The 22,197-nt window shown below is 40.5% G+C and overlaps 1 protein-coding gene across 12 annotated transcripts in view; it reads left to right on the top strand.

The window, feature by feature from the left end:
• CTNND2 (catenin delta 2) overlaps nt 1-22,197 on the top strand; it is an 879,093-nt gene that overhangs the window by 714,689 nt on the left and 142,207 nt on the right. For all 12 annotated transcript variants that reach the window (XM_087443138.1, XM_087443127.1, XM_087443130.1 and 9 more), the window contains one exon: nt 1,925-2,108. In XM_087443138.1, coding sequence (XP_087299264.1) covers nt 1,925-2,108 — 184 coding nt within the window. The remainder of the gene's footprint in view (nt 1-1,924; nt 2,109-22,197) is intronic.

Genomic DNA, 22,197 nt, shown 5'->3' with positions numbered 1-22,197 from the left:
GTTGCAGGTATAAATTAAGACAGAAAGTTCAGAGATATGGATCAAGCACGGTGATATGTTCATTGAAATGTGAAGAACAGGTGGAGCCAGCCTGGAGAGGTGGAATGAATGTGAACTAGGAAACTTCTGTCTGAGCACAATTCTGAATTAGCTTACTCTAATTAATGAATTAATGAGAAAGGAAAGGAGAGAACAGTCCAGTAAAGAGATGGCATCTCCTTTCCCAACCTTCCATCCTTCAGATATTATATGAGGCCTTTACCTTTGCTGTGGTTTTCCCCTTTCCTGACCTCTTTTCTGTTTGTTTAAAAACAGTAAAAATTCCTTTATTATCGTAGAATGCCTTTAGAGTCTTTTAGATTTATTGCATGTAAAAATACAAAAGTCTCTCTCTTGCTATTTAGCTTTTATAGGAAATATATTTTACAGCAAAACCTATCACTCATATTTTAAAACATTTACAAACCTCAATTTTCATGTATTGATATTTTCAAATCAAGGACTGAGAATGAAAAAGTTCATGTTTTGTTTCCGTATACTTGCATTGTATACTTAAAAGAACAGATGTCTTAATGTGATACTCTTAAAAGTTATTCTCAAATACTAGGGTAGATATTAATTTCACTTTAATGTGCTTTTCAAAACTGAAAAAATAATTATTTTACTAGAAAAAAGGATATTTTTGCAAGACTGCAAATGACTGGAGGTAGCAGTTTTGATTATTTAGATTATCCAAAGTTTAGTAAAACATTTCTTAATGAGATAAATAAACAGGTTTGCATATTATTTAAGACAAGATAAATGCATCTGATAATATTCCTAGCATTTCAAATTCATCCAAATCGGAATATATTTTTGAGCACCCTTCTGTGTACCATTGAGCATATTTTGTGTTCTCAATTTTGGATGCTAATAGCAATTCAGACATGCACACAGAGGTGAATAGAGAATGGTTGATGTGCTAAATCAGAGGTGGGCAAAATTTTTCTGTAAAGGGCCAGATGGTAAATTGTTTTGGCTTTGTGGACCATATAGTCTCCGTCACACTCAACTCTTCCCTTGTAGGACAAAAGCAGCCATAGACAATATGTAAATGAACATGCAGGGCTATGTTCCAATAAAACTTTATTTACAAAAACAGGCAGGCAGAATTTGCCCTCAAGCCAACCCCTTGCACTAAAGGATCGATTTATACATACTGGGCACCAAAAGCATTTTGTTTCCTTTGCATTTACTTAAATGAAATTCCCAGTAAATGTTGTTTTGAAAGACAGTGGGAAGAGTTTGTCTCTATAGTCACATTTTTATAGAGCTGATTTAAAACTGTTAGTCACTTTAGTTATTAATCAAACATTGTCGACTTTCAGATTAGTAATATTAATGCCCTTGGATTGTTCAACATGAGCAATGCGAGAAACTAATAAAACAAATTTCAGAAATAAGTGTGTTCTGTTTATTCTATTCATAGCACAATAGCTGAAACACAATCACATCTTAAAATATATTGAAAGTTTGTTAACCAAGTAAGCTGGAAGTTGTGTTTCTGAAGACAACTAAGGTACTTTATGCCCAATATCTGCAGGGATGATGTCTATTTAGGTTAGTCTTGAGGGGAAATACTGTCTTTCTTTCATAAGAAAATAAAATATTGTTCTCTGTTTCTTTTGCCTTTATGTATACTGTTCTGAACAACAAAAAGAATAATTATTTTAAAAGCATTTTCAAATGGTATTATAACATATATGCAATACTTACGACCTTTTCTAAAATTAATTCCATTTTACAGTCTTGTTAAAAATATTTAAAAGCCTGAAACATTCCATCTGTCCTAAAAAATTTTGCTTTTGCTTTACCAAATCAGTGAGTTATGCTTTGTCCATTGTAGACATGCCTTCCACTTTGTACTGCTCTCTGTCATTTACAGGAGTCCTTTGGAACCTCTCGTCTTGCGATGCACTCAAAATGCCCATCATCCAGGACACCCTGGCAGTGTTGACTAACGCCGTGATTATCCCCCACTCGGGCTGGGAAAATTCACCGCTTCAGGACGATCGGAAAATACAGCTGCATTCCTCACAGGTGCTGCGAAATGCCACTGGTTGCCTAAGGTGAGTCCTATGTCACTGCCGCCTCCTCCTATCATTATGAACTCTCTCTTTCTGTGTCTTTAATTGCTGTTTTACTAAAGTGTTCTGAAAGATGAGTGTTGATATGGCAATGGAGTGCAAGAAGCTAGCCAAAACCATTTCTAATGAGATACTGAAGAGATACAGGCCTCTTCCACTATCCTGTACCTACAGCGGTATTTGACTTATTTAACCTGTTTTCTTAGGTCTTAGGCAAAAAATAAACATTTTCATTCCAAACAAAAATAATTAGCTTTCTTTGATGGAAAACAATAGTTCACAGTAATTTCCCATATTATGTTGTATCATGCACATAGAATAACCAGGCAGGCCAGTTGGTAGGGGAGAGTCTATGACAGATACATAGGGATCTAATTCACTGTCACCAGAAGCTATTTTTATTTTTTTTGGTTTTTACAAGTTTTCTGTGTGACTGCAAGAGCCTACAATTCTTAGAAATAGCTCTTTTATTAATAAGGCTTGTGGTATGAAATGTTTTTTTGAATAATAAAAGTAGCAAATGTGTTGTAGTTATCTCCCAGTGCATGTATACAAAAATCATCCCCCAGAAATCTCTTGAGATGTCTGAGAATCATCTTTAGGTTTTGTTTAATTTTTACTCTTAGAAAAGAACATAATAATCAAGGAATAGTTCTTTCAAACTCTAGAAACTGTGTTCTCGAGGATGTTGTATTGTGTACCAAAGTTGGAAATCTCTACTGGATAAACTTTAATCATGGGATGGGGGCAAAAGGGTGACTTAAAATACCTAGTCAAATAATCTATATTTCCAAAATAAAATGTACAGGATTGCTTTAGCTGGGCTGCCTCAAAGCTGCTATTTCTCCTACAGTTGATAAGTTTCTAGGTACAAAAACCAGTCTCTATTGAGAAGGAACAAAATCACCTCAGTGACATTAATAATAATTATCTCATGAATATTTATAACAATGCTCTTAGCCTCCAGTCTTGAGAGGGGTGTGTGTGTTTCTGTGAATATGTGTGCGCAGAAGGAGATAAAGAGTCAGCCTCCATAAATATCGATGTGCACACACAGGAAGGAATAGGAAATCCTTTGACGATTTTGATTTTTCTCAAGGTCATGAAATAATGATCTTTTGACATGATTTCTCTGGATAGACTCTACCATAAGCCAAATTTACAGTTCTCCAAAATCCCCTATTGAGACATCCATTTTATAGCCTCTTAAATTCTATTATCCCTCTGAAACCTCCTGCCCCACCAGAAGAAATATAACTCTTCCAAAGCTAAAACTGTAGGCACTTCTGACCCTTTTTACCTGATTTCTCTATTTCAGTTATTTACAAATAGTTTTTCCCCTTTTAGCCTCCTTGACTTGTATAGAGTGTCAGCATTCCTAACGAAGATTGTGGAAGTGCCAGAATCAATTGTAGAAGTATAGCCAGTAATGACCTGATTAGCTCTGTCCATTAAAAGTTCTCTCTGGGGGCCAGCCCGGTGGCGCGAGCTGTTGGGTGCATGCGCTCCGCTGCGGCAGCCCGGGGTTCGCCGGTTCGGATCCCGGGTGCGCACGGACGCATTGCTTGTTGAGCCATGCTGTGGTGCCGGCCCATATAAAGTGGAGGAAGATGGGCATGGATGTTAGCCCAGGGCCAGTCTTCCCCAGCAAAAAGAGGAGGGTTGGCAGATGTTAGCTCAGGGCCAATCCTCCTCACCAAAAAAAAAAAAAAAATTTCTCTCTGAATAATATAGTAGCATAATTATATATTCATGATGTTTGACTTCAGGATATAGGCCACCATCATTATGAGTGTACATTCAACATCATTTGATGAAAAGTCAGATGAAGAAGCCAGACCAGGTTCACAGGTCCCCTTTGTAGGTGATCTGGCTGAGTTTAAAGTCTGGGGCATGACATAGAGCCAAGTTGGGTCAGACCAGGATGACTACCCATCCCTCTCTTTTCACACACACAGGCTTGATCCATGCTTCTGGGGCTGTCCAGGAGTGACCACACCATAGGAAATAGAAAAGGGGGACATCTGACTTAGAAAGAGTTTTATGTAGCCAAATTAGGTTTCCTTAGTCAAGACACAACCAGGTTTATGGTTTTCCCGCTTTTCCGCGTTTATCATGTGAGTGACAAAGCAAAACCCATCAATATATATGTGAATATTTAATTCCTCCCTATTTCATTAAACTCCTGCCCTTCTACGGAAAGAAATATAATTTCTGTTGTCTTATTCTAATGTGTTTATGAATCATTCCACGTTAATGAGCAGATTGGACTAAGAGAGGAAGAAAACAGCCCTGGGAAGGAGCTAAAAGGAATTTATCAAATAAAGACTCAGTGGATGAAAGGTTTCAAGAAATTTCTACTGTCATTTGCCACTTACTTAGAACCAATGTTGACAACACAACAAAAGAGTCACAAATGTTTATATCCTGATAGAAGATTCTAGATTTTAGAATGTGAGGTTATTTATATGCTTGATTTTTTCCATTAAAGCTTAAATCTTTATTTACATTAAAGAAATTACTGCATATGTTGCTCCTGCCTTTCAACAGTTTTATCCCTGAGCATTTGCTGAGTGCCTGCTATGTGCCAGGGAGGGAACAGGGAGGCAGACATAAACATGGCAGCCTCTGTCCTTCAGAAACTCATAATCTAGTAGAAGAAAATGGTACCCATAATACTTAGCCCTAGTATTATATTTCAGTGGCTTTTTAATGTAATGATCAGGATGGTACAGAAGGAAAAACTGGGGAGCGAGTGGCTAACTCAGCCAGTAAGGTCACAAAAAACTTCAGGGATCAGAAGAGATTGGGGCTAAGCAAAGAAAGGACTTCACCAATCAATGCAGTGGGAGAGTGTGCATTATGGCCAGAAAGAGTGGCAGCCGTGCTCTGACACAGACATGAGAGAACTCCAGGATCTGTACATGGTCTACAACCCTAGGAGACTTCAGGAAATGCAGCTTGCAGAGTTGTTCCATTCCAGATGATGAAGGGTCTTCAAAACTGAGCTAAGGAGAATAGATTTGAGTCTGTAAGGAGTAGAGAGCTATGGTGAATCTTTGACCAAGAGAACACAATGGTCAGCCGTATCTGGGAGCAATTGTAGGAGATAGAGTGGAGGCAGGCGGGGAGAGGAGAAGCGACATGAAGAGTGGAGCTGTGAATTTACCAGGGATGCCCTCGTTTTTAAGATACCTCCTGTGGACAGCAGTAAATATCAATATTTTGTTCCATTCGATTAAATTTAACTGTCACTAATTCGAAGCTATGTAAACTATTTCCATAGCTGTTTACATTTTAGTTCTGCTTTTCATTTTGGAATTTTCTTTTCTTTTCAATCATAATATTCTTATTGAAATGATAGTTTCAATATCTTATTCAATTATTTAGACTAGTTTCATGGCACAAATCATTATTTTTATGCAACTGAGGTTCAATAAATCAAATCCTCCAAAGCACGAGGGTATCAAGCACACATCACTGTGCTCGATTATGGATATTGCAATAGACTCAGAAAAGTCCTCCTGGAATTGCAGAAGTTGATTTGAATGTAGTCCTTAAAATGTAAATTAACAACCAGATCGTCTCAATTTGTAAATCAGATCTGGGCTTATACCTTTGCAAGGAACATTTTTTTCTGTCAAAATATTTAGAAAGAATTTGGTGTTTCGGTTCTTCTTACAACAGAAAAAGATCACGGCAATTGTTCTTCTAGTAATTTTTATGTACTAAATGCGTATGATATATAAAAAATGATGTAGTGAATTTGTACAAGATGATATAGTGAGTTTGTGTAACATCTGCATGCTTTGATCTGCTCCGTTAATTTATGGCTTTACTCTTGAAAGTTACCTAAATTGTGTAAAAATGCCAAATATACATGTTATAATTTTTTCGAATGTATCATAACCACGACTATCATATTCCATGAAATCAGGCTAAAACATAAGCATTTGATTCAGGACCTTGTTTAGTTGGTAACAGAGACAATAAATCGCATTTGGCCTTCAACTGTGTCTGTGTGTGTGCTTGTGTGTGTGCCTGTGTGTGTGTGTGTTTAAGGAATTCTACAGAAAACTCTGGAGATAATTGACTAGTTCAGAATAAACTAAGTGTCACAAATAGCAAACAATTCATTTCCCTTGGTGTGATTTATGGATATTCCACTGTGTCGAGGCAAAGAAAAATAGTAACTTCAAAAAAAATGAAATAAAATATGTACAAAACATTTCTTACTAGCAAACTTTTGTTCCTTTTTTAGATCTTATTCTTTATTAGGAAAGCATTTTAAAAACTAAGACTATTGTTGAGGACCATTCTGTTGTATTAAAATTCTTTTCAATTATTTCCATTTCTATACTTCAACTTACAGAAATTGTCCATAGCCTTTAAGTGCTAGGAGTTAAATAAAATTCAGTCCTTGCCATAATTATATATTTTATAAATTTGATTTATACATTATAAATTATACATTATAAAATTTGATTTATGCATTACGATTCATTAACTTTGGATGAAAAAAATTACAAGCAGCAAAGTAGCATGAGGTCACTATTTAAATATATTTTAATATGTGAGATGTCAGTTACATTGGATTCAGTGTCTGTCCTCAGGTGATGTTTTCCCTAATATTGAGTTGGAATGGAAACTCCTTTCTCAAGAATTGTAGAGAAATTGAAGAATGGAGCTGTGTGTGTGTGGGGGTGTGGGTGTGTGGGTGTGTGCGTGTTCGTTCATTTGTTCATTCATTCATTCATTCCAAGGTATGACCTGGCAACATAATGGATGTTCATTAAATCATTTTGTACATTGTCAATGGAGACAAGATTTTTAAACAAAATTAAAATGAGTATTTTTATTCATAAAATCTCTGTCTTCTAAGGACCAGAAAGTTCAGCTTCAAATACATTGTTTGTTCTTGATTTATTGTAAGTTCAATAGCTCATGTTTAGTAAGTCAGGAAGCCAGTACTTGCACCCACATCCTAACTCCTGATCCAAACCATTCATTCCCACTCTGTCACACAGAGAGGCAATACAGTGTCATGTGAGATGAGACGAACAGCTCTGTGCTTAGAATAACACGACCACCCAACCAGCCAACCAAAAAATGGACAGCATTCTCCTTTGTGTTGGTTCCTTTAATTTGCTTCTCAACATTTGCTGAATGGCATCCACTTGGCCAACATCCCTTTTCCTTTAACTGCCAGGTGTCCTCTCCCTCCGCCTCCTTCCTTACTTGCCATTCTTCTCTTCTAAGGCCTCAGGTGTGGAGTGGGACAGTTAGTCATGTAGCCCCATGTAAGTCCCTTCTGTCCACCTCCATCTTAAATCTTAATTTAGACAATCAGTCAGAGCAATGGGTGCTTTTTTTTTTTTAAGATAAGACTATATTTTAAGGCATATCCCAGCTAATAAAGTTGACATTTTTCTAGTACTCAGATTCCTCCACTTTTTTTACTGATGACTTAGTTTTCTTTTACTGATGGCTCCACTTTTTTCCTAGGACAATATTTCCTAGCCCAGTGTTGCTCAAAACTCCAATAGGAGCTTATGGTAGGTAAAAATAAATTGATCAGATTATTATTGGAGATCATTATTCTTAATTTTTGTTCCTAGCAGGATTCAAATTTGTTTACGGCATTTCGGGGTGGGAAGCCGAGGTTAAGAATTTAAGCAATTACTATCTTAAAGGAGATCACCTTTTATTTTTCAGAAAGAAAAAAAATGTTATAAATGCAAATTGTACCACTCTTATAAGAGTTTCAAAAGCTTATTATAGTGAAATTTAAGTTAGAAAAAAGGCCTAAGTCTTAGTAAGCTAAAACCCGGAATGCTAACACTGTCCAATCTTCAGACAGTTCATTCACACGTTCTTAATAGACTCTGTCCAGTTTCTTAAGCCTTCCTTTGGCAGTTGGACCAATATCAATGGTGAGGCCCCCGTGCCAGCCTCGAGCACAGGGCACACTCACGGGAGCATTCTAAAGAGAAGAGCCTCTTGCCTTTGCCTTCTCTAAAAAGGCATGGTAAATCTTCATGAGAAGATGTCATATCATATTGACATAGCAAAAATTTAAGCACCTATGAAATATAAAATGAAAGTTAATGCCCTTAGTCCTTTTCCATTTAAAATTCATTTTGGGGTAGGAAATGGAATTTTTCAAAAGCACATATATCTATTTGTTCCTGAAGTATCTATCTGTCACTGAAGAGAGAGGACAGAAATGAAAATAAAACTCTCTTACATTTTGTTGGAGGAGTGAGTTGATAAGAATGATGGCAGCTAGACTGTAGGATTCCAGGCAGCAGTGGCAGGTGGGGAAGGTGGAAGTCAGAGCTGGGGGTGATTAGCAGGGGACCTTCATCTCTGTATTCTTCCTCCTCCTGCCCACGCCCTCCCTCCCCCACCCCAGACACTCGCTAATATTCACCTTCTTCCTCATTTCTTCTCCTTTTCTAGTTTGTTCTTTGCTCCAATTATGCCCAATTAAAGCTTTAATTTTTAATGAAAACCATTTTAAAGCATGGCCTAAAATAAATGTGGCAAAATGTTAGCAAGGCTCAGGATGCAAGTATGCGTGAAGTTGATGTGTTAGTATTTTCTTCTTCATTTTGTGATTAAGGAGTCCTCCAGGGAGACCACTCTCCTATGGCCTATGTCAGGCAACTCAGACCTTGAAAGAGATTCAGTTTTGTGCTCATTGTGTCATTGCACAACATGTAATCAAATACCTTTCTTAACCCTTGCCCGGAATAATCGTCACCTTCGACTGAATCATCACCTTCACCATCATCTTCACCATCAGTTTACTTTTACCTACCGTATTGACCAGCCACAGCCTGAATGCTCACTAGGGAAGGTCGGACTGGCTCCACCTGCGGACAAGCTCATTTTGGCTGAGGTCAGTCTAGTGAGTTGAAGAAGTGTCCCTCAAAAATTCATGTTCACCTGGAACCTCAGAATGTGACCCTATTTGGAAATAGAGTCATTGCAGGTATAATTAGTTAAGAAGAGGTCATACTGGATTAGAGTGGGTCCTTAGAAGAGGAGGACTTACACGCACACAAATACACAAGGAGAAGGCCATGTGAAAACAGAGGGAGAGATTGGAGTGACGCAGCTATAAACCAAGGAATGCGAAGGATTGTTGGAAGCCACTAGAAGCTAGAAAAAGGCAAAGAAGGCTTCTTCCCTAGAACCTTCAGAGAGAACATGCCACTGCTGACACCTTGATTTTGGAATTCGAACCTCCAGAACTATGAGAGAATAAATCACTGTTGTTTTAAGCCACCTAGTTTGTGGTATGTTGTTCTGGCAGCCATAGGAACCTCGTACAGTGACCCTACTAAGAAACCAAGTGGGAGGGCCCGGCCCAGTGGCATGGTGGTTAAGTTCTCGCACTCCACTTTGGCGGCCCAGGGTCCGCGGGTTTGGATCCCAGGCAAGGACCTGCGCACTGCTCATCAAGCCATGCTATGGTGGCTTCCCACATATAAAGTGGAGGAAGATGGGCACAGATGTTAGCTCAGCAACCATCTTCCTCAAGCAAAAAGAGGAGGATTGGCAACAGATGTTAGCTCAAGGCCAATCTTCCTCACCAAAAAAAAGAAACTGAGTGGGGACCTACAATGCCAGGGAGCCACCAGAAGACACAGCACAGGGAGAAAAAGGGGCAAATAACACTGTCTGCCTGACCCCAACCAGTGCCCACACACTGGAACAAACCATCCAGACAGGGAGCTGTTTTTCTCTATGCACAAGGCTGTTCACCTCCATAGCTCAGGTGCAGGGGAGAACATCCCCTGTAGCAGGATTGAGGCAGATGTGGCTGCCTCAGCCAAAGAAGGTTCAAATCCAACCTCTGGACTGGGTGTCTGTTAAATAAGCATCTTCCATGTGCAGATCCGGTTTCTGTGTTTTCTGCTCCTGTTTATGATGCTGTCCTTTCCCTCCTGACTTTGAACTCGCTTCTGAAAGTTGCGTGGATTTGCTTGATACTATGGACAGCCAGAAGTCATTCTAGGTTCTCAAGCAGGGCACGTGACATAAGTACCATTTAAGGAAGTTGGCCCCAGCAGCTGCGTACAGAATGAATGCTTTCTGGATTTAGTGTAAAACATGACTGTGTTTCCCACTTAAAATATCACACATCAATACCCTAAAGATCCTTGTCATAGCCATTATCATCATTTCGGAGTGAACTGTAGGTGAAATCTTGCTGAGTATCCTTTTTTTACCTTTAATCTGCCAGCTCATTAAGACGACTCTGATCTACATTACTGTGTAGCTGTGGTACATCTAGTCATGCATACTTAAGACTTGGTCTCCAGCTGAAGTATTTGCGTAGGGCTGGCCTTGCTAACTTCCACAGCTCATTTCCTGGTGCCGCTGAGTCATTTATTTATTTTTATTATTCTATTCCCACTTCAGCATCTGTCCTGAAGGACAACAATATACAACCCTAATTTTTTCCATCCATCTTTGTGTACATGAGAATGTTATTCAGCCCATCAAAGGAGCTGCACTGTGCCTTTGCTTATGAGTGTAATTAAACTCAGACCCTCAATTAGTCATTTTAACCCATATAATGGATGAGCGCTTAGTCCCACGGTGCCACTAATTCTAGAGTCACCTTGAGAAAACCCCGTCACAAAGTAATACTAGTGATCATCACACTCTGGCTGGAAAGCTCCGAGGACATTTATTTTATCTGCTTTGCTTGTGCCTTAGCCACAGGTAAGAAGAGGAATTATTATTATTTTCATTGTAAGTTCAGTTGGTTGCAATATCATTCATCTATTAAGAAGAATCTTTTTTTAGAAGTATTTTTTAAGTCTTGTCTAATGAGCTCTGGATTTATCCCAGCCTTGTGTTGCAGCTGAATTGAGCACTCTTCTTTCAGGTACTTAAAAAGCGAAGGACCTAGTCTATGTGGATGCTGTGAGCAAATGAGACACCACTCACCCCACTCACACCCCCCTTTTCCCTCACCCACCCTAAAGCAGAGGATGCTTCTCACCTGAGCCGTTCTCCACTCCTTGTCACTGTGTCTAATACAGATGCAAAGTGAATAGTTTCCTTGGGTCATGACTAGGAATGAAAGTCTTCTTTGAAGGAAGGGGACAGAGAGGTTGAAGGGGGGGATGACAGAAGGAGTAGGGGGGTCATAGGACCCCATCAGAGAGGATGATTGGGCTGCCCATCTCAGCAGCTCCATTGGTGGCAAGGGTTCCAATTTCCTTAGTGCACCCCAATGCTTCTAGCTCACTTCCTCCTGCTTAGTCAGAAGGAGGTGATGGTTTATACTGTCTAGGGCTGTCGTAACAAAATACCACAGACATGGTAACTTAAATAACAGAAATTTGTTGTCTCACAATTCTGGAAGTTAGAACTCTGTGATCAAGATGTTGGCAGGGCTGGTCCTAAGAGGCCTCTCTCCTTAACTTGCAGGTGGCCACCTTCTCGCCATGTCCTCATGTGGTCTTCCTTCTTTCTGTCTGTGTCCTACCTCCTCTTCTTATAAGGACACCAGTCATGTTGGATTAGAGCCCACGATAAACACTTCATTTTACTTTAATGACCTCTTTAAAAACACTATTTCCAAATACAATCACATTCTGAGGTACTCGGGGTTAGGACCTAACATTTGAATTTGCGGGGGACACAATTTAGCCCATAATAATACTATAATAGTTGGCTTGCACTGTTTGTTCTCACCTTGGAAAATAATTGTTAATAAATTAAAACATTCTTCCAGCAGGGTCAAGTGGAAGTAATCATAAAAATATTCTACAGGCTGACACTTTCCATTTCTTACCTCCAAGGAGAAATAGTCACCAATGGAACTTCAGGAAATTCTCTATATAGCAACATAAGAATTTATAAAAGCCAATTAATGAATTTGTTCTTGGATTGGAGTTTACGTAGTTAACTGTATTAAATTCTTGTACTTGGATGAAATCAATAACTTGACTTAACTATCAAAGAGGGATCTTAGAAAATCTTTACACAAATTTGTCTTAAATCCTAATTATTGAATGTATGTGAAATGACCTTTGATTTGGAATCAAGAGATCTGCATTTGAGCCCCAACATTGTTCCATCTTATCCATTGTCCTGAGGGAAACTAGGCTACATTATGTTGGCCTCAAGTTCCACAGCTGTAAAGGACAGATTTGGCCTAGATGTCCTTGATGAGATGTAAAAGAAAATGTGAAGCATGGTTAGGGTATTTGCTAGCTGACCTCAAGTTGGGATCCTCAAATGAGGCATCCCCAAGTGGGCTATCACCCTTGACTACCACAGGCTCTAGGGCCTCACCTTACCTGGTAAGAAACTTGACTTAAAGCTGCAAGATCATCAGGAGGAAATCAGCTCTTGGTTTACCACCTACTAAAAGTCTATTATAATGCTATGCTTCTTTAATGTGCATGCTGTTTAGTACAATTGTCCAAATAATCTAGTGAGGTAGGAGTTCCTGTCCCATTTTACAGATCAGGAAACTGATACTCATAAGGGCAAGAATGACCTGCCCCACATCATAGCTAGTGAGAGAAGGAAGGTGATGTAAATCCCAGGTTGTGTGATGCCACAGCTGTGTTCCTCCCACTCCACCATGTTCCGTAAGACAGAGATGAGAAGCAGCCCAAGAACTCTTATGTTTATTTACAGTGAGGAAAGAATGCTGACTTATTGGGATCCTATGAGAAGCAGATATCAAGATGGAATTAGAATCTATGCAAAATATTTAATTAGGGGCAACACCTGGGAAAAGACCAGAGGAACTGGGAGAGCCATCAAACCATGACACAGATCTGACCCCAAGTGAAGGAAGGAAGGAGGGAAGGAAGGTTGGTTGGTTGGTTGAAAATGTCTTAGACCCTAAGGGAGTTCAGCAAGACTGCTGGAGAATTCTTGAGCCTGAGTCATCCTTCCAAGGAATCCTGCATCTCCCAGGAACGGGCTAGCCTTATCACTGCTGCCGAGCTCAGTCGCTGGCTGGGAGCCTCCATGGGAAACGAGACTTCGGCATGAAGGCGAACACAGTGATGGATTTCAGTGCACAGGAGCTGGACCGCCAGTCAATGACACAGCCTAATCTTTTCCCAGCCCTTTCATTCTCTATAGGTTAGGCACTAAAAAGCCACATTGTAACAAAAATCACTTGGTGGTATGGAATCCAAAAAGGGGGATAGTTATATTGACTGAAAGTTTCATTCTCTCAACATCTGTTTTTTGAGTCCTTACTATGTGCTAGGCCCTGTGGTAGGTGTGAGGACTTTAATGAAGAGCAAATAGACACAGTCTATGGAATTTGCAGTCGAAAGCAATGCATAATGTCATTAAGACAGCCTGATGCCTCTAGGTCCCATTAGGTTGCCTCAAGACTAGACAAGTCGGAGTGTGCTTTTCATAAATGATGGCTCAGAAGGCCATATTCCTTTTTTTCAATATTTTCAGGGCTGACCAACCTCCCTCTTACCGATAACATTCTTTCTTTACATACAAAAAGCTTTTTACCTTAAATTGGTTTACTTTTACATCTTGTAGCCCTGAAGCTTTCTATCGCTTCAGAATTTTGCATTTCTCTTATCTTTTCTATTAGGAAAAGTCTGAAAAAATTGTATTGTTCAATTCTTTCATAAGGCCTTTCTATCCCTGAGGAGGATTAACTGTAATTTCGCAAAGTTCCTCCTGGCATTTATGTACCATGAAGTAGTAATAGGTATCATTTCTCCCAAACATTATTTTGTTTCCGTAAGCTAGAAAAAGTGAGAGTATAATGATTTCACCTTAAATATAAATGATTAATATAAAATACCCCATCATGCTATTCCTTCTTATAATTTCCATCACTTATTTCTGCAAAATTTGATCTACTTAATTATGAAAATTTACAGGATCTGACTAAAACTTGCTTTAAATTATTTACTCTATAATTTGGTTGCAAATATGGGCTTCTTTAAAAGGACAAACAAATATTAAATTTTATCTTTTCAGTATGAGTAGTTATTCTTCCTATTAGAATATGAATATTCAAATCTTTCCATTAGTACAGACAAATTACTTCCTTTAACAAAAGATTAAATGAAAAAGTTTAGTTAATTCCCAATTGGTAGACAATGGTGTTTATGATTTATCTCTATAAAACATTGGGTTATAGAGTATTAGTTCCCCAATAAATAAAAAGCAAGTTGCAAGAGCTGGTTCATTTTTAAAATCTTTCATAACTTCTTGATATTAAAAATATAATTTTTCCTCTTGCTGCCTCCCAAATTATATTACACTGCATCAGAAGGAGCTTCCCTGGAGGAGAAGCAAAGAAGCAAGTCTATTAACCATAAATTGAAGAAGAAAGAGCTCGCCACACAGTTTCACTTATTGCTTACATACTAAGCCTCTCCAATATTTTAACACATCTATTTTCAGAACATTTCTGCTTTCCCTTTTCAAAGCAGCACTTAGTTTAAAATAAACAAAGCCAGCATTTACCAGAGTTGGGACAAACCAACCAGTGAGATGATTACACCTCAAGAAGGACAAGCAGAACACGCCTGGAGGCTAACCCACGTTCGGTAACCTTCAATGAAGATCTCCAGCATGCAGTTATGATTGCCCTTGGAGGAAAGAGAAACATAATCAATGAGAGCTCCAGATAACATTCTCCAAAGGCACCAATTCAGAGATCACGCCTCCTTCCCACCATCTTGTGAATTCCCAGTGAAGAGCCAGATGCACAGCTCTGCTCTGTGCAGTCTGTCTCTTAATTCTGTTACTCCCTTCATTCTTCTTTTTCTTGTCTAGTTGTTGCTTAATTCACCAAGAATCATTTGTTCCTTAGTTGATCAAGAATATTTGAAATAAAAGAGTAGAAACAGTTTGATCGCCATTCTAGTCTCACCGACCCCCTTTCCTGACTTATGTTGCTGTGCAGGTATGTAGAGACATCCAAGACTATTTTCTTTAGGGCGTTTGACGGACAGCTGCAGGTGAAGGCTGATTGGAGTGTCCAGTTCCCCTAGGTTCCTCTCCATTGCCTCTTGGAGCTGTTATAGGGAGGATGGAGAAATGGAGCCTCTGAACTCTGAGAGCTACTGTGTCGTGGAGATCATAGGAAGCAGAGGAGCAGGTGGGGTGAATAGAGAGAATCACCACTTGAATCCCTGCACTGCATCACGGAGCTCCTGGTTGCCTCCCTGTGAAGGGATCTTCATCATCTCATAGAAAGTTGCTCGTTCTGGAAACAGAGAATTGGAGAAGCTACTGAAAGTAAAAATCATTATTCCTTAGTTCTTATTAGAGAGTCTGAGCTGGCAGAACCTTCTGGAAGTACCAACTAAAATGTTTTCCCTAAGCAAGGAAGAGCCAAAGGGAGTGCAGCTCTGTCTAGATTTCATGCATAGTCTACATTTTCTTGCCTCTGAAAGGTTTGAGCAAAAGAAGCAATATTTAGTAATAACAAGTGCTAATGGATTGGCAGCCTTCAAGACTGGATTTTCAGGACACCGTGCTTTTCTGCCTGTGTCATAAATTCATTTTCACTTTCTCAGTCTGCTAAGTAAAAGGACAGACATGCCGGGACTTCAGATTAACCCGACGTCCTTCATTATTGTCCTGTAGAGGGACAGATACATTATTATTCCCCATTAACAAGCGTTCGTCTATCAAGGAGGATGCTGTGCCGTGGATGCACTGACTGGAGCTAATGAGTCCCAACAACGAATGACATTTCTCTTAAGGTAACTTATTACTGGAAAGTAGCTGTGTTAGCACAAAGGTTTTATGTGAGTGGCATTACCCAGGAAGTGGCCAGCTGATTAATCATCCCCTATAATTCTCCATAATAGTCCTGTCTGGACTTTCAAGTCCACACCATTGTTCTTCCCAGGGTTACATTTGGCCTGACCTTATTTTGGACCAACAATGTAATTGGTAATTGCGGGCTAATTTATATAAACAAACGAGGGTCCTGCTAAATGAAAGCATTATCACCATGATTGGTACTTACTGCTCTACGAGCTCTCTATTTTGCACAAGTTTGGGTCAAGTGGTTGAAGCCAATGAAGCTTACTGCAAAAAATAATTATTTCAAGTAAGAAAAAACATCATGTCTTTTTAAGCCCTGCCAGGAAGCCTGGCTTGTGGTCTGTTGCATGGAGCGAGTGCTCGCATGTTTTGGAGGAAACTGGTTTCAGTCCTTTGCTAAGAATCTTGACAGGACTTGAAGGGCAGTATTTCTCCTTAGCATGTATGAAAGCAGTGCTGATAAGTTCTTCCTAGAGCATAAAGGAACTTTATTTCTCCTCCGCAGGCAGCACTGTCACCCTGACTAGCAAACATGATTAAATGTCATTTGTCCTTGACCCCTGTCACTTCTAAGCAGCTGAAATAGATTAAGAGGCTGGTGCTTTCAGAATCAGATGGAGCACAGTGTCCTCAGCCGGGACCTGCAGTAATAGGCTCACAAAGGAACTGAAGCTGGGGTTTATTATGATTTTTCAGGGCTCATTCCTATTTGAGGGGAGATAATTGAGACAGATTATCCTCCTGTTTCCTCTCAAGCACCCAGCCAGGATCTTCCGCAAGCTTAGACAGAGACCTTCGGAAGACGACTGTCTGAGCATCCTCCCACAGAGGCCCGCAGGAGGCAACAGCTCAGAAAGGCAGAGCTGTGGGTCCAAAGCACCCACGTGGCCACTGAGACAGGAACGCTGTTGGAGAATGGGGGGTTCTTACCTCTCACCTCTCAGGGCCTGTAAACTTCCTCCTCTTTCTTTAGAACCAGTTTATATTTTGAGGGCTTTCATTTAAGTGAAGCCTTAGGCGGAGAAACACAATGAACTGCAAAGATCAGATTAATTTGGCCCAGGGGTCAATCTGACTATCAGCAAAAATGCCTCCCTCTAACCAAGGGGACTCTATTGTGACTCTACCTGACCCCCACCTCCCCATCCTTTCGTCCCCTACCCTTTATTTTCTTTCATTAAAAAAATAATTAGAACAGCCACAACCATCTCGTCGTCTCCTCCTTGGCCAAGTGCTAAATCAACAGCTTAGATAAAATGGATGACATCTCTTGTTTCACACAAACATATATTGAACTTCTAGTATGTGCTCAGGACTCTGCTAGGTACCAGAGAAACAAACATGAGTAAGACATGATACTTATGGCTTAAAAGGAGAGAGGGTTATCTGAGCCATGGTGCCTAATGCTTAGGGTCATTTTAAAGTCCACGCAGAATTGCTAGAAGGCCTCCGAGTGAAGGAATCATGGATTCCACTTGAAAGACTGAAAGAAGACCGCCCAGAGGCCTGCCCTGGAATGAGTGAGAGTTTACAGGTGAAGGGCAGAGGAGACATGTTGTCCAAGCCAAAGGATTCATATGCAGGAGCACCACGAGGCACTTTTGGGGATGGACAAGTGACTCAGTGTGGCTAGCCAGGACGTGGTTGGTGGGGAGGGACCTGAGAGGTCCCTGTGAGGGGAAAGATCTATTGGGAGCTGACTGTTAAGAGTGTTGGGGAAAGAAGGTCATTTCTTGGAGGTTTCTTTATTTTTGTAGGCTACGTGGAACCACAGAAGCTTGGTAAACAGGCAGAGAGATGCAGCCGCACCCTCTGGTCAGAGGCTGGATTAGAGGGATGGAGGAGAGACAGAGGGGAGGAGGTAGCAGAGCCGGCAGCGGGGCAGGTGGAAGCCGTGATAGCACTGGCTCCATTTACTGAGTCTGGACTGTGTCCAGACATTGCACTAGAAGCTCCAGACACACTGTCTTTGAGGTGAGTGTGATGTTATTATGGGATGTCATTGTGAGTGTAAAATCCAAACCAAGAGGAGCTGGCCTTCAAATCCAGATCTGAGTGGAAACCCACTAGTTGTATGATCTCAGGTAACTGAGGTAGCCTCTCCAAGCCTCAGTTTCTCCATCTGTAAATAGCGATGGTGGCGGTGATGCAGGGTTGAGACGGGGGTGAGGCTAGTGAGACTGAGCTGTGCAGGGTCAGATCTGCCTTTATATAAAATTTTGATATTTTGTTCGTCACGGATTTTTTGCATTAATTTTGATGAAAAATTACTTTAAAATATTATTTAGCACAACAGTGTGAAGGTACTTAACACTACTGAACTGTACACTGAGAAATGGTTAAGATGGTAAATTTTGTCACGTACATTTTTTACAACAATTGAAACATATCTATTATTTTTGATGATTAATGGGTTTTTTGGCCCCCCTTTAAATTTTGACCTGAGTGAAGGCCTTGCTCATCTTACCCTCATGCTGCCCTGTGGTCATGCACATACATTGCTTGGCACAGGGCCTGGCCCACAGGAAACTCACTTTAACTGATGGCTGCTGACTCTGGACCACAGTCTTTCTGCTATGGCCATCACACAATTGTAATGGAAGTCTTGGGAGCCACTGGGAATGATCAAGGGAGAGTGAGGGGCTAAGCATTGGGCCCCTTCAGGCTCCTAGGTATCTCACAGACTGCCTCATCTAATCCTCTCAAAACATTTGCCCACTTTACAGATGGAGAAACTGAGGGTCAGAGAAGTTAAATGTGTTGCCCAAGACCAGGCAGATAATATCAGAGCTTTTCTACTGCCCTAGACTGTCTTTTGGAGAATAAAATACTTCCCTTCTTTACAAATGAATGCCAATATTCACAAATAGTATATTACACAAATCAGGATCTGCTAAGGTAGGGGTGTGGAGGTATTCTTGGTTTGTTCCTTTCACTGTTCATATCCTTCTCCCAGGCTCTTCAAGAATGGCCATTGCCTTCAACTGCAGTCTCTTGCTTGAAATTCCTTTAACATACTTGAGATAAGAATGTCATCTGGTCTGTCTCTAAACTCTGTATGGAATAGGGCTAGAAAAGGAGCAGGCAATAGGAGGCTGTTCTCTTGCTGGCTTTCGATTTTATTTCCTTTCTGTGGCTAGAGGACATTAGTATTGGTGTCACTTAGTCCTTCTGTCTCCTTTCCATTCTAGCAAGTTATCATCTATTTGACAAGCAAAGAAATCAACGACAAGCATCATGCATATTTAGTCACAGACCAGAATTGGCCCTGGATGGAGATGTGGAACCGCTGAGTGCTGCCTGCTGCCAGCCTGGGCTTCTGAGTGCCGACACAGCTGGCCCAGGGCACCTGTCTGGTGTCTCCTAACCCTAATTAGAGTTTGTCCTCACTTTGTCAGTTCACATGGCTGCCCATCCTTCCCACAGCTTGCCTTCTTGCAGGCCAGCTGTCCATTCTGTAGCTCCTCCTCGAAGCCGAGTGATGCTCGGTGACCTGAGTGCAGGATGCAGGTGAGCAGTAAGCCAGTCATGGAAGTGAGTGAGAATATGAAAGAGAACCTTGAAAAAGCATGGAACAAAGGGATTTAACCTGCTTAAGGGAGTAGGGAGAGCCTTCCTGTGAAAAAGACTTGAAAGATGAGTAGGAGTTGGCCAAGTGGACAAGAAGGAAGAATGTCCCAGGCGTGTGCCGTGGCCGGGACTTTGAGTTTGACCGAGTGTAATGGAGAGTCTTGGAGAGGAGGACTCGCACTCTGATCTACATTTTAGAAGAATCACAGGAGCTTTCTAGGGAGGTGGTGGAATGAGGGCAGAAGCAGAGAGACCAATTAAGAGACAAGAGATGGTGAGTGGGGTGTGGACCTGGCAGTGGCCATGGAGGAGGATTCTGGAGATGCTTTGAAGTTGGAGCTGACTCCATATGCTGACTGATTGGATGTAGGTGTGTGGAAAAGACAGGAGTCAAGGATGAGCAACACCATATTTATCCATCGAGTTAAAGTGTTTTGATGCACAACAAAATAGCCTTTAGGGAAACCCCCGAAGCAGGTTCCAGTTAGCATTTCTTTTTTTTTTTTTTTTCACCATTTCACTTTTTTTTGTCTTTCCTTTTTAGATTTTCTTCTTATTCACTTCTCTTGATCACCCCGACCACAAATATGCTTTGTAAAGGTCCATTGTCACCCTCATTCTTCCTATTCTGTTCATCCCCGATGCAATTCAGGGTCTCCATGGTAAGGGAAATTCAGAATTGAAACCCAACAAAAAAAACTAACCAACACTAATTTAGAGGTGTCTCCACCCACCCACTGTGATGCAGACCAGATGGACAGCAGGGCAGGGCTGTGGCTGGCTGGCTCGTAACTGCTTGTAACCCACAGCCCACCACATCTCACCGCAATGCGAGTGGCGTGCTGATGGGAGAGTGACAGTCATGGGCATGCTATCCTTGAGGTGTGTCCACGTGGGAAAAAAAGAGGGAACTGTATTCTAAGACTGCAGCAATTCTAAATTTCTTTGGCATTGGAATAAACTAAAACTATATATTTGATTTTTAGCACATCCTCTAACACATATTCCATAGTGAGTATTTGTGACTAAAATAGTACCTTGTGTTTATTGGGGAATTTTAGGGAAATATTGGATTACTGGAACTATTGGATTTGATCACTGGATCTACTGGTCTAATAGTGGTTGTATTTCTATAATATATAAGGATCCTCTCCCTGCTTTCCTTTTGTACAAAAATCAAATCATTCTGTATTTTCTGTAACTTTTTTCTTTACTGTTGAATAGATCTCAAAACCTTTCCATATTAGCACATACAAAGGATTGAAAATAAGAGTAATTGTATTACTATGAGCTTCAGAAAAAACTTGAGTTTCTGGATTATGTTTTCTAGATTATTTTTATGGTGCATTGGTTCCTGAACATTTTTCCCTAGAAGTAACTTTATGTAGTTTGTGCCAGAGTTCCCAGAACCATATCATTTACAGAGAGCAGTGAAACCAGAAAGGCAGGTGTGCCCTGAGCTGATGGTGGAAGGCATCTTCTGTCTTGTTTTCTGGTTATTCTCAGGGTGGCCTGGTTAAGTGTATAGTTTTTAAATAAAACCTTACCACTCACTCAACATTGAGAGAGTGACACGAGAACCATAACAGATGAGAATTTCTTTGATTAGTGTGATGAGGGTAGACAATGAAACTCAACTCTTCATAATCAATTTGTGACCTGTTGTTAATGATGCTCTGTGGCTCCTCCAAGTGTCCTTGCTCTGTGACCTTTCTATGCAGCGTTATAATTCTTGGATTTTTGAAGCATTGCTCCCCTCAGCTAAAAGCAGTCAAAGGAAATTGTACACCCAGTGGTGCCATTATCCTATACTCATATTGAGTGCCCACCATCTGGTGGCAGTAAAGCAAGAACAGTCACTCTTAGGTTACCTAGAGTTGGTGAGAATCTCATTTAGCTTACCATGCCTGCAACAAGAGGCATCTAAAAATCCTAATGACTACATCTCATGTTGTTATTCAGAGCATTTAAAATGCCTCCAACTGAAGATGCAAAAACTTTATGTAAAAGTTTTGAAATACTTTAGCACAAATATTAAAATGAACATTTATGAAAAATATTATGCTGAGTTTTTTAGAGATTTTTTTTTGTCTTACGTGGATGTGGGAATGTAGTAGTTTTTCCATTGCTGCCGTAACAAATTACCACTAACTTAATGGGTTAGAACAGCACAAATTTACTATCTCAGAGTGGTGTACATCAGAAGTCCAGGGGGCTTGGCTGGTTTCTCTGCTTGGGGTCTCACAAGTCTAAAATCAAGGTGTCCCCCAGCAGGCTTTTATTAGGAAGCTCTGGGAAGAATCTGCTTCCTGGCTCATTCAGGTTGTTGACCAAATTCGTGTCCTTGCAGTTGTAGAGTGAGGGCCTCATTTCCTTGCTGGCTGTAGTTTGAGAGTTGTTCTCAGCTTCTACGGGCCACCACATGTGCTGGTTTGTGGCCCCCATCCTTCATCCTACAAAGCCCGCAATGCCAGGCCCTCTTCCTTCATCTTTCCTCATCTCTCTTGCTCCCTCTTCAGCCACATCTCTCAGACTGACTCTTCTGCCTTCCTCTTCTGCTTTTTTATTTATTTGTTTTTTAATTTTTTTTATTTTTTCTTTTTTTGTGAGGAAGATCAGCCCTGTGCTAGCATCCATGCCAATCCTCCTCTTTCTGCTGAGGAAGTCTGGCCCTGGGCTAACATCTGTGCCC

This window comes from Ceratotherium simum, chromosome 18 (genome assembly GCF_057802395.1).
Source record: "Ceratotherium simum simum isolate JZ-2026a chromosome 18, ASM5780239v1, whole genome shotgun sequence".
Taxonomy (NCBI): Eukaryota; Metazoa; Chordata; class Mammalia; order Perissodactyla; family Rhinocerotidae; genus Ceratotherium; species Ceratotherium simum.
Note: the sequence above shows the minus strand (reverse complement) of the source record. Positions and strands in the feature narration are given on the sequence as shown.